The 14,412-nt window shown below is 31.5% G+C and overlaps 1 protein-coding gene across 4 annotated transcripts in view; it reads right to left on the bottom strand.

Moving 5' to 3' along the window:
- MESK2 (misexpression suppressor of KSR 2) overlaps positions 1 to 12,839 on the bottom strand; it is a 345,381-nt gene extending 332,542 nt beyond the window's left edge. For 2 of the 4 annotated variants that reach the window (XR_015069751.1, XM_085941397.1), the window contains exons 1-2: positions 12,709 to 12,839; positions 9,329 to 9,533 (exon numbers count right to left, since the gene is read on the bottom strand). Coding sequence is in view for 1 of the 4 variants with exons in the window: in XM_085941397.1 (XP_085797523.1) it covers positions 9,329 to 9,492 (164 nt within the window). In the remaining 3 variants the exon portion in view is untranslated. The remainder of the gene's footprint in view (positions 1 to 9,328; positions 9,534 to 12,708) is intronic. The other 2 variants (XR_015069755.1, XR_015069756.1) reach the window with 2 other exon arrangements.
- Between the last annotated feature and the right edge of the window lie 1,573 nt (positions 12,840 to 14,412).

Raw genomic sequence — 14,412 nt, 5'->3', positions numbered from 1 at the left:
CGTTGCATCTAGTTATACACAATAGGTTCCAATACGTCATAGTTTTATAGTTTCAAACAACAGCAATAATTTTGACATTTTACATGTCCAATTGGCGTGTTTGCAATTTTGACATACATCCAAAAATCTAACTAAACTAATATAAAAAAAAATATCTTGTTTAATATAGACCCACACAGAGGTTAAGTTAACGTACTTTTTAAGAGGAATGGTAGTTAGTAATTTTCTTAACCTATTGGGTCTTTGATCAGGATCAAACAAATAAAATGATGTCACGAGAATTCCGCCAAACTAGGAATCCGAGCCCATCACTCATATTGCCAGAGATCAATACCGCGCTGCTACTCCACTGTATTAATTATTGTTATAAAACCACAAATATATAAAATATTGATTATTTTTTCTCTAGAATGAGCCCGAGCAGACTTTTTTGCTTAGTTCCAAACCGTGGATCAAATTGTACGTGTATTGCAAAGTATTTTATTTAAAAAAATGTATTTCTATGTTACATTGTATAAATAAAATTATCAATGAGATTATCAAGAATTCTGGATTTTTTAAAAGGGATATATATTATTATGTATTATAATTATATAACATTGAGATTAGGAGCAGCCTTTCCAACTTAGCGTTTATTTCAGAACGTTTTCAGAAAAAAAGCTACAGATTACGGAGAAGTGAATTCAGCTTTCGAATTTTTTTAAAAATTTCTGAGTAATTATTAGGAACTAAAGAAAAGCTTTCGACTTTAAAACCATCACCAAAAAGAGGTCTCGAGAATTCGATAAATCAATGTAAAATTCACGATAATTAAATCTTCATGAATTTTAAAATTCTCGAATCTCGAGAATCGAAAAAGCTCCAGAAATCGCAATCTTTAACCTCAACCCATACCATAGCTTGTAGCTCTTGAAGCTCGTAGGTCACTTCTGCTCTTAAAGCATTTTTCCCTGCTCTCACGTGGTATCATTTTCAATCCCGATATTCTAGGAAATTTAAATTTTTACGCACCCGTCAATTACATGCGTGGTCGCAGCCATGACCTATTTTGGGTAAAAGCTGTTTCCTCATGTCAGGCACACCAGGCACCAATAGCGAGGGCTGTGCGGTTGTTCAATGCACTCCCTAGAGATGTAGATATTTTTGGCGATCCATTATATATTTTATTTTTTAATTTGTACCATTGTTGTTTTTTTTAATTTTTTTTCTTTTGTATAAAACTATTTTTGCTTTCTTTTTTTCCTCCACTTTGTTTTTTCTGATTTTCCGAACTGATTACTTGTAATTTTTATTCTAAATGTCATGTTGTGAACGTCCTGAATTAATAATTTGTTATGTACTCAACGTATCTTTTTCAAATAAATAAATAAAATTAAAAAAAATTGAAAAGATCGCATTTCGTAGAAGGATGGAATTGACAGTTATTAAAAAACCGGTTGGCTTACGTTACTTAAAATGGCAGGCTTTATTTTAGCGTTCGAAATTTTGTTGTTTCATATTATACGTTGTTATATCTATCTCGAATTTAAATCAACGGTTTATCCTGTTTTGATGAATTAGCATATTTCTCACATGACTTCGACAAACGGGTTATGGCTTCTTGCCACCATAAAAACTGCATTATAATTATTATTGAGACACCGGAAATAAAATAGTTTTTTTAATAAAAAAACAACAAATTGTTGTATTTGTAATCTAATACATAGCTTGGTAGTTATAATAATTTTGTTATGCAGGTTCACTTTTTTCATTTCTTTCTTAACTCTCCATTGTGAAAAAGATATAAGCCGTAAAAATTTATTCGATATAAAATGTATTCGTAAAAAGTATAAATAATATAATCTTCATTCCGTGGACAACCACATACTCCTCTCAGGAGCGAATTGCTTATTTTCTCCCGGTTAATCTTTATAGCGCCTGTACACGTGCATGGATTTAATTTCACCAATAGTGTATATTTTAAACTATCGCGATAATGACTGTTTGCAAGTAAAAGTGCTGACTGTCTCGCCAATCACATTCTTCAAAAGTAAGCGAGCCGCGATGTTATCATTGTTTGGTACTATTTGACAGGTCGTGAAAATTGTTCAACCTCAAAATGCGCTGCGTAGTACGTTTATTTACCGGCAGGTTCACTAATACTATTGCGCAGGCGCACATATTGCACGGTCCAATTATCGCGTGAAAATTCAAAAGCTCCTAAACTTTTTTGATTCATGCACGCAATCTTACAATTTGCACGATAATACAATATGTTTAGCCGTGCATTTTTTTATTATGGCTGCGATAATACGTACTGTCAGCTGTAAATTCCTGCACGTATAAACGGTTACATGTAAATTGTACGTATTACATTTCGCCGTAGCACAGTTAACCATGAGCTCTCTTACCAGAAAGAGATTCCCGTGTAACACTGATATTGGAGCATTTTAGACAGTATCTACTATTCCAATTTTATTAGATTCAATAGGTAAAAACATTAATTTGATATAGACAGGTATAAAATGTTTGATAATAACGCTGTCATTATAATCAAATATTTCATAGGTAGATACGACCCGATACGAGAACTTACCAGAATTTTATATAAATTGTACAATATTATTGGGTTTATAATTTATTATTTACATATTTGTTTTTCCGTTATATTCCGGTGGTTTTATTACATATTTTTAAGTGGTTTATTTAGGTAAAGAATTGATTTCAATATTATACAGCCATCTATTTCCGATAGCATGTCTCACGATAAACTGTATTACGGCCAACTGCATACGTACAAATTTTCGGACATGCGTATAAACGGGGTATTATATACCATAGGTAGCTAAGTATACAATATAATGCCTACAAATGACGAAAGGCGAAACTTAATTAAACTAGCACATCAACCAACAGGTGTGCGCATATTGCATTGTATACAATTAGGCCCGTTTCAGACGGGATACCGGTGTCGCGCTCATATATAATAAGGAGGCCTTTGTATTTGAATAAAGGGGCCTTTGTATTATGTTTATGAACGCCCCAGAGCTAATGAGTCAGCGCGACACCGGTGTCCTGTCAGAAACGGGCCATATGAACTCTACTTATCAAATTTAAAATAAAATCAGGTAATATAAAATAAGAAAAATTGGTTATACCTTGTAGATGAGGCTGTAAAAGGGTTAGATTCTCGAGTGTGAAGAAATGTAGAATAAAATTAAACACGTATTATAATATGTATTAAAATCTGTCATGTAAATGAGACGTGTATTCAATTTTGCTAACATTGCCTTGCTTTGTAATTTTGAAATTTTGTTCTGAGATTGTCCTGGTATAAATCAGCAATTTTCTTTGACGCAGGAGACGCAATTGATTGATTCATTTGAAAATTTAAAATGAGGTCTCGAAACAGTTTAAAAAAGTCATACAATTCTTAAAAATAAACAAATTTCTTATAAAATAAATAAGTTGCTACTGGTGGCAAAGAGGACATTTAACATATCACAAATATTATCAAAATAGGTCAGTGCATCTGGTCTCTATCTTCCTAAGCCCGCGTATGTATACGTATAAGTCAACGCTACCAATGCAGTTTGTAAAATATATGGACAGCTATCTTGCGTCTTAATGTTTATGCAATATTCAACAGACTATTTCGAAAGCTCTCTTGGCAACGCCGAAGGCAGTATTTCCGAAATCAAGAAAGTGATTTTACGTCAAGTGTTGGCCACAAAGACGGCGACTACAATAATAATATTATTATGTAGTTACTGAGAAACCATTTCTTAAAAATATAAGTCGTAACCGGACATTTTGTATGTGCGGGCAGATTCACATATTATTTACCTTCTTATTTCAAAAAGGATTATCTATTTACCACAATATTGAAAAACAAATACAAACGGATACGGATACGTAAACGGATGTAATATGTGAACTTTCTACGTACAGAAAATGTATAATACATTTTATCTACCAGCGTTGTAACCAGCTTTGTGTATTTTTATTATTCCATACTTCCTAATACGAAAAACAAATAACTATTTTTTTAAAAGAAATGAAAATATAATTAATATTAAACTCTACAGGTTTTTTAGACGGTTTGTCGATAGCTATTTCGGTTGTAACACCATTATCAAGACTATTCAGATAGGCCGTTTGCCTTTGCTTAAATACCATACGCATAGATAGAGACAGATGGTATTTATTCAAAGGCAAACGGCCTATAGTCTTGATAATGGTGTTACAACCGAAATAGCTATCGACAAACGTTCTAAAAAACCTGAAGAATTTAATATTTATTATAACTTCATTTCTTTTAAAATGGAATTCTACCAAGTAAATGCTAACTCAATTAATTAACTATTTTTTTATTCAACGAATAATTATTAAGGAAGATTTAATAATTTAACATTATTTTTATTGAACATACATAATTTTGAAAACGCTCTGAGAAAATATATCTACTACAAAGTAGTAACTCAATTTGTAAAGCGTTTCAGAGAGTATTGTAAGAGACATTAGTTAAAATTTGTCTCGTATTAGGACACACATAGCATTGTGAGTCAATTTGCGTAGGGCTCTAGAGCAGGGGAAGGCAAACTGCGGCCCGCGGGCCGCATGTGGCCCGCCGGGTATTTTTTTGCGGCCCGCCATCATTAATTGTACTTCTGATTAAGAATAACTTTTTTTATATTTTTTTAAAAAATATTGACAATAGATTAAAATTTGAAGAATTTGTTGTTTCGTTAATGTATTATCTCAGTACGTCTTCCTTGCGTCTTTATGAAACTATGTAACCACTATTTTCTATGTTGAATATCGTGACACATTTAAATACTTTTAACTCTGCGTTGCAAGGAAAAAAAATATATGCCCACGATATGGTGAAGAGTTTGAATGGATTTCAATTAAAACTCAAGTTGTTCCTTCGACAAATATCGAATAAGAACGTGGACCACTTTCCAACTTTGAAGTTGCTGAATATACCAGAATATAAATTTGAAGAATATGGTAAAATTATTAAAGCTCTGAATGACGATTTTTTACAAAGATTTGGTGACTTCCGAAAAATTGAGACAAGCTTAGCAACAGTACGCGATCCATTTTCAATAGATATTGATAGTGTACTGACAGAGCTACAACTTGAGATTCTTGGTCTGCAGTGTGACACTGATTTAAGAGAATTGCATCGTCGTGAAGATATATCCAAATTTTACAATGCCCTTAATTCAGACAAATTCGAACAACTTAAAGATTATGCAAGAAAAATGTTCGTTGTTTTTGGATCAACCTATATATGTGAACAAACATTTTCGATCATGAACCTCAATAAAAATTCTTTACGATCAAATATCTCCGATGCCCATTTACAAGCAGTTTTGAAAATATCAACCACAAAATTAACACCTGAATTTGAAAAAATGTACAACACTTTCATTCTTCTCATTAATTTTTTTGTAATGTTTATTTTTCGTGATAATAAATAGTGTATATCTAAAAATGGTATTTTACTTGCGGCCCGCCGCTCATTTTGAATTCTTGAATTTGGCCCTCCATCCAAAAAGTTTGCCCTCCCCTGCTCTAGAGTCTAGAGCAGTCTTTCTCAAAGTGGGCGATAACGCCCCCTTGTGGGCGCTGGAGGCTTTCAGGGGGGCAGTAGAAGGTTCAAAGAAAATTAGGGGGAGTTAAGGAAATCTAGAGGGGCGACGGCAGACAAATTCTTTCTATTAAAATCCTAGATTAGAAGAACTTATAGAACTGACAACAAATGAAGAATTAAAAATTAAATTCAAAAATGGCTACCAATAATTTTGGCTGCAGAAGCGAATCTCTCAACTGTACCCAGGGTTATGGTCGGTTGTTCAACGATTTCTGATAGCATTCCCATCGTCGTATTTGTGTGAACATGGATTTAATGCCGTAGCAACGTTGAAAACTAAAAAGAGAAATTGGCTGCAAGTTACTGAACGCGACTTACGGCTGTTTTCAAGTGAATTCAAGCCTGATATTAACAAACTCGTCGAAATGCATCAGATTCATCCTTCACATTAAATAAATTTTAAGCTCAAAGCCTTTTCTTAATGTTATTAAAAATACTTCTTAATATGATAAGTATGAGTTTAATTGCCTATCATTGAAATATTTTTTGATCTCAGAAATAGGATATGGGGTCACACCCTATCTATCATATCCATATAATAAATGCATGTTTAAAAATTATATTTGCAATAACTGTTTTTAAAATACGCAACAGATGGTAATGTAAAAAGGTGAGTTAAAAATATGGGGGGCACTAGATTTTTTTTAAATCTCAAAGTGGGCGGTGGTCGAAATAAGTTTGAGAACCTGTGGTCTAGAGTCTAAGCCCTGCCGTTTCGGAAATCATAGGTAAAATATACTAACATAATAATTAATTTTCTTGTATGAGAACAGGATGACGTAGATTATCTCTGTTGCGTATAAATGGATGCTATTTGCTCAACCTATTTAGGGCTATTCTTTGAGTTCGAATAAATATTGAAAAATAAATTGAATTTTCCAGACCCAGGGTTTGAACTTCTTAAGCAAACACGTTACCACTTGCCTATCGTGGGTGTTTAAATGTGATAAATACCAAATGGTACACCAGATGATGTTAGTATTACAAGTAGTAATCGTTGTATCATTATTTTATATGATTTGATTACCTATCTGAATATTCAAATAATAATATGTCAGTGCGTAGCGTAAGCCAATAAACAACTTACTATTCATATACTCAATACGTTGAATGCAAAATATAATAAAACAACTCTCAAATCGATAATATGTCAACACTTATTTTATTAATCCAGTTTCGGTTATCTTAAATACGCAGGAAGCGCTGGTTTTTTGAAAACTTGCCAGATGCGGGCCTATAATAATTGTATTTTGATACAAATGTATTATTGTCAATTATCTATGTAATATAAACTTATACTGCCCTTTCAAAAAGAATAGGCATTAACTCATATCTTTATCAAAGTGAAGATAAATTTGGGACGTTGTACGTATTTAATAAGGTTAACTGTTTACAAATACGTAGTCAAAATCGTACTTTTAATTTATTATGTCTTTTACTTTAGTTGATATAAAATGTATTAATTGATTTTGCAGAAATATGAACATTGTTAAGCTAAGAGCCGTCAATATCTTAATCACCTTATAAGGGGTAGGTTTATTTATTTTGCATTTTAGCCTGCGGTGTTTTTGTGTTGCGTATTTATTAGCAATTTTTTCGGCTCCAAGTTTCCTTAACAACCACTGAATTAATCGATTATTGGTTTTTTTTCAGCGGCTTGGATGCTAAAAATTATTTATAATTAGACGATGTGTAATGACAAAAAATTAAAAAAAGTTATACTTGACTCTAAACAATTAAATTTAAAAAATGACACAACGAACTTCTCCGCTTTATATTAGTTTTTATTTATTACCAGTGGCGGCTCGTCCATATGCACAGCGTAACTGCAGCACCCCCAATCAAATTGAGAAAAAATGTAATATTATAATATACATAAATTTATATATTATATTATATGAAGATATCAATATTATTTAAGCGTGTGATAAGCTCACCCTCGCACCAATACATTCATTGTCCAATAATATTATCATACACCGCGTTAGGTACTTGATTTTACACAGTACCGTTTCTGATAGAATTTTCTCGAGTTGCGAGAGGCGCGGGGAGCGGGGCTCGCAGCTGCAAGCTTAATCAGTACTGCGGGTCAGACAGTCTGATTTCAATATTTCGCCCATAGACGAATATACTTTCTCCGTTTCTGCATCGCACGTGAGCACTCCCGCCACAGCGAGGAAAGAAATACCTATAGCTATAATGATTTATTAACATTGTTAAAAATTATTTCTGCTAGCAATTTATGCAAAGTTCTTTATTTTAATCATTAATATAATTAATAATTTATATTTAATTTTGATGTTAATATTAAAATATAATTCAAATAATCATTTTTTTTTATTTTTAATCAACCGCAGCACCCCCAAATATCTTATCCACGAGCCGCCACTGTTTATAACGCTAGGTTTTATAATGGTTGGGCGAGAGTTGTTTAATAAAATTAATCCTTCGTATTCCTCTTCCATGGCATTGTGCTGAATACAATACAGAAACCAAACAATTTGTGTAGTTTCAATTCAACGCGGTTACATTGTCAAATTCAGCCTTCATAAAAGATGGGTTTCTTTGAAAGACTTGGTATCATGGAGTCGCATAGCTAATTCAATTTTAATCATAAAAAACATCTGATGTAATTGTTTATCTTGGAGTTATGTACCCATATTTTAAAAAAAAAACACACTTAAGCACATTATTGTATTATATGATTAATGGAAAAACGCGAATGAAATATCTATCAATCATTCATTCATATCCATTATAAAAAACATCATGCAAAATAATTATTTGTTTATACAATTCGCAAATGCAGTATTGCAAAAAATATAGTTTACAATTAAAATAAAACATAATAATATGTATTAGTATTACCACATAATTCAAAAATGAGAACTGAGTTCGATACGTAATATAGAATCCCATACATATTATTTATACTACCAAATTAAAAATCAAGTATTTTATTGAAAAACTTAATAATCAATATGTACAAAATTCAAGAAATTGCTCTACCTAGCTTTTCAAAAAACATTATAATCGTAGTTAGATTCATAAAGCTGTGAAAATGAATTTTAATAAATTATTATATTATTAAATTTAGTCTAATATAAGTTATAAATAATTAATTATTGAATTTATTTTAAAGTGAATAATGAGTACAATTTTATTATTCTCAATTTAATAATATCATGCTCAGTAGTTTTAATTTTTTTTACATTCATTTGATGGAGATAGATTTTCACTCTACTGCTACATACTGTTTGAATATCAGGTATGTATTTTGGGGGTTGTTTAACAACTGTAAACTCGACCACCTGGTCAATGGCTATACAATCCTTTTTAGGATTCTACGATGCCTATTTCATGTGAGAAAAAAAATCTGTAAACCTAACCAATATTAGAAAAAAAAGTTTTTAGCCACCATTATTCCAAGATGCCAAAATGGTATCTGACAGATTCGTAATCAGCTTATTGTAAGTCTGAATCGATTAACAAATTTTTCTTCTATGGATTTCCGCGTCACCTGATCTGACGACCGGACTAGTATAGGTAAGTTCTATTTGAGGCGCCATCTCGTACGATATTAATGGCATTTTGCGGTTCAGGAATGGCGCGGGTTTTCTCACGAGCGCAATGTACCGGAATTGCAGGAGGCGTTGCAGTTATGAAACAAAATCAATTATCACTTACCTTGCTGTCACCATGCTCGCTTTTCCAGGTTGATATTCACTGCCTTTTCTCATTTCGCTCTTATATTGAGCAATTTTCACATCACCGTTTTCACTTTTCACATTTTCAACCTCATCTCCTACACTTTCAGGCACATTCATTATATTTACGTCAACAGAATTCATTTTTATAAACTTTTCACAAATAACTGCTTGTTCTGCGGTACCTAGTATATTAACCACAACGTATTTTTAAAGACACTAATATTGTTGTTAAGCATTTCAATAGTTTCGAATGCCCCAAACAAAGAACTAACAAAATTTGGATAAAAACCTTACACGAATCGGCGCGGCTGCGTAAGGAGTTTGCAAGAAGTTTACGAAGCAATACGCACATAAATACTTCCACTTTTTCCCATGTTAGTAGCAAAGTAGTGTAATTTTTATCGACATCAATTATTATACTTTTTACGTTTATATCTTAAAACTGCCTGCGTAAAATTGATTGGCAAAACTTTTAGATCGAAACGACCAGTAATAAAAAATGATTCAGCTCCATAAACTGGGCAACCCATGCACCCCTTCCGTCCCGTCACACATCTGGGATCTTCAGTGATAACATTCGTTGAATGGCACCGCTTTACAAAATGCCCACAACGTAGCCTCGCCGCCTTCTGTGGAGTTTACGCCCTAATAATACTGTATATTATACATATCTACAAATCACTATTCTTGCATTTTTTTTAAATTCACGAAACACGATAGAATTCAGAGGGTATGTATGAAAGATTTAAACCGATGAATAAAAATAAATTGCTGTGTGTATTGTCTAAAGAGACGAACTACGCAATATGTTATAGCTATTACATTATGACATTTTCTTAACGGCAAGTTGAAATGGGGTAACCGTTTGACTCAGTTTTGTCAACCATATAATTTATATTCCGTAAAATGTGTCAAATATAAAGCTATGCAATAATTGTACGTTACTCAAAACGACAAAAATCATATAATTTTGATGGATTCAATAATGAAAATTTTTCACGTAAGTACTATTTATAAGACACATTATATTATTATGTATACTTTTGTTCTGTACCCAGCATAGAAAAAGTTTACAAAACTGCCGCGTCTATACATATTTTTTCAAAACAAAAACATTACATTAAACTTTGTATCATTAATATTCTTTGGAGACTTGACATGATACGTCTTAAAGTACGTTCTAATCAAATACAAGTTCTCGCAACAATTGAATTTATAATAATATAATTAATATTCAATTACACCGGCATAGTGACGCATTAAGCATTTTAATATAAATTCAATTAGCAGGTATATTAGTAACAGCCAGAATTGAAGAACAACCTAAAGATTATATTGAATAGATAAAATCTACCAGTATATTCCATTGCCATGCCAGAATGTGTGTAAAAAAATAAAGAAAATATAATATATTATTATATCAGTATGTATTAGTGCCGAAGTCTTCCTACTTACTAGGCGACTAGTTAGAATTATAATCATCAAAAGTTTTTAACAGTACGTTGTATAACATTAATAATTAATAGCAGATAAACATACACCTATACTTTAATAGTTCTTCTAATGTATCGCCTATACATATGCACCATACTATGAAGACCAATCAACACAGGTGCATTCATAAACTCCTATAATCGAGAACTCTTATTTATTATCAAGTTATATGTTATATAAAGTGCCATCTACTAGAATATTTTAAAAACAGATCGGATAATTGTATTAAATGTAAGGCTTCCAAATTCAAAGCCTTTTAAAAATTAAATATTAAAAAAAAAAACTTTTTCTTTTCATCAATTACATAATTTCAAAATTATATTTTTTATGGTATGTCAAATTTAATTTTATGAAAATAAATAAAAAAAAAATACTGACAAATATGCACAATTTTTTCGATCTGCGAGAGCCTACCTATTTCCAAAAGTATTTTTTGTCACTTAATATGTATCTTTTTATTTATTGAATATCAATTGACATTTGCTACAACTTGACATGCCCATACTACGACAACTACATTATATTGTTGGGAATTATAAAATATTCATTAAAGTTAATATTTTATAATAAATTTTAATTACAAATGAAGTTGTCATTTAAGACTTCCAAAACTATTTCGCTTTATATTTTGGTATAGAATTTATATAACGCGTTGTATATCGTCTCTGTTCTGGCAGAACACAAAAAATGGAGAATACTAATTTTGAGTAATCTGACTTTGAAGTTGTTAAAATGTTTGAAATGGTCTATCATGTGAGTTTATTAAGTAATCGTCAAAAGGATAAATTTAAAATACAGAGTGTTTATTTATTATGAAGGTTTCCAGACGGTAAAGTTTGAAATAAGGAACATTTTGGTATAACTAACTCAATATGTAATTTTTTCGAATTAGTGTCTTCTGCCAGAACAGTGACCATATTTGATTTTTAGTCTTACATGATAAAATAATAATTGAGGTGCTGAAGACTAAACGAATATAAGTGGCTTATTATTTAAAATTAAGTTAGGATAGGTCTTCACACTACAACATATTATTATTATATGCATGTAATAGTATTCAAACACGTAACTGCTCTGAATGAAAAGTATTAAGCATTTATGTTCTAACATTGTTGATATTATTTTCATAACAACTTTTTCTTGGTTGTTCCCTCATGGCTGAGAATCGCGACCAAGAGTTTCCACCCCTCTCGATCATCTGACTAACTCAGGGCAGAGTGGATACTGCTGCTCCCAGTCAGCTCCTTTTCATGTAATTTGAAAGTGGTACTTTAAACACTAAAAACATTAACAATTTTTTTTTTCATGGATTAGTAGGTACTAACGAATCGTTTGAGAATAATATTTAATTTATTGATTATAGAAAAAACGTTTACAATCGTTGATTGTTATTTAATCTTGAAATCGATGTATTCAAAGTGGTCACCGGTGAACAAATAAAACTGTATCGCAAAAATTAATAATTCACATATTATACTTCTTCATCTTAATGCAGAATTTATTATAACTCACCGTAAGTCTTGCTTAGTATATGAACACTAATTGAAAAGAAATATGAATAATATATTTGTGTTATAATCGTATATGTTTTTTTTTACAAATATATCGATTTGATTACTTAATCAATTTGTTAGAAAATATTTGCAGATGCCTAGGTGCTACTTATAAATTAATATAATACTATTTTATTTATTATTGTATACACTGTTATTTAATTAGTAATATGTACACGTTTTACAATAACATTAATCACTGCTTCTTTTATTTTCACGAATCACGTACATATATAAAGTACAAACGTAGAATATTTTGTAAATAAACTTCCCGCGCGACTTTTGAAATTCCAGCAGATTTTGTATTTACCTATTTGATTGCACGACGCAAGTCTAATACGGAATATAACTCTATCAAAGTCTACTACTTTACGATATTACTTGGTGATCACTTGACTGTTAAAACTTGATTGTCGCTTTGACTCCAGCCAACTGTTGACTGTTGAGCACGGCGCAGATTTACACCAGATAGTTTTACACTTTAAGGCACGCCCGTCATTAAATTAACCGTGTGTAGGCTAATAATTATTGACGCTATTAACACATTGATCGCCAACTAATTTTACATAAAATAGTTAAAAAATGATTATTTGTTTTTAAGGTATTATTTGATAGGTTATGAAAGAATATAATGTTTTTTTTTCATTTTGATGATTTTTTTACGTAAATATTGGTTTTTATGATGTGCCGGCCACATGTGTCCGTCGCGGCGCCAACAAGTTAATTTATTCTATTGCGCCGTGCCGGCCATTTCGCCGGTCACCTGTCCATATGTGTTGACGAGGGCATGGTGCCATTTCGCGGTCGAATTATATTTAGATTTAGATGGTATAATAAACAGAAAAGGCACAAATACGGAATAAAAGTTTTCAAATTGGGTAGTATAATACATGGATACACATAAACTGGAAATGTACGTATACATACCTTATAATCATTTTTGTTATTCTATTTTTTTATTATTTACATATTTTTTATAACTTACATTTTTTAAATCTATTTAATTTTTATTTTTATATCAATAAAAACACATTTACAATTTAAAAGGAAAACTTTTTTTTTTATTATGTACATTCTTTACATTAGTGAGCCTATATTTTGTGACTGGGAAGACATATTTTCAGGCCAAGTGGCAGTAATATACAGAAGGGCCATGCCGGTCACCGTGTATCGAAAAATGCACTGCGCGCGTGCCCGCCGGCGCTGTAGAACAACTCTAAGGCAGGTCTTCTTTGCCGGTCACCGGTGACCCCCATGGCCCCCTGAACGTAATCCAATGCCGGTCACCGGTGACCCCCATGGCGATCAACGTGTTAAAGGTAAAGCCAACCATGTCATGTTCAACTTTACTGATTTTCGGAAAAAATAATATATTAATTATTGTTAATTTATTATTCCATTCGTCATTAAACCTTTAAGGTGAATACTTGCTGACATAGTTTATTAATAATTAACATTTTAATCTATTTCAATTAAATAATACGTATCTAAAAACACTAAAAAGAAAATAAAATATTTATTTAAAGTTATCTTCCATGCATTATTCATATAAAAAAAATAAGACCTAGGTACATAAAATAGCATGGCTTTGGACTATGTTGGGTTTGCTTCTAGTATCTTTAATTATTGTCATTACTCATTACATATTATTATATCGTAAATAAAATATAGTACTTACCGAAATAAGGCATTTTAAGACTTCGGGTATTATCGGGGATTGACTGATTGCATTTGTAAATATATTCACAAGCTTGTTAAAAAAACTTAAAGATACCTAGCTGCTGTGGTATTTTAAATAAATATTAAATCACTACTGCAAACAATAATTCTGTTCACTTTGTCAAACCACTTAACAATACAGATTGGAGTGTTGCCTATGTAATATTGAAAATTGAATTTTCAAGCCAATTTCTAAATAAGACAACACACGCAAAGTACAATCAAGAAATGGTTTATAAAATCAGAGTAACATAACATCTAACATCGACTGCGGTCAATTTCTGTAAACCGTTTG

The sequence above is a fragment of the Rhyacophila brunnea genome, unplaced genomic scaffold (genome assembly GCF_057557595.1).
Source record: "Rhyacophila brunnea isolate RB1 unplaced genomic scaffold, BYU_Rbru_1.0 scaffold_1, whole genome shotgun sequence".
Taxonomy (NCBI): Eukaryota; Metazoa; Arthropoda; class Insecta; order Trichoptera; family Rhyacophilidae; genus Rhyacophila; species Rhyacophila brunnea.
Note: the sequence above shows the minus strand (reverse complement) of the source record. Positions and strands in the feature narration are given on the sequence as shown.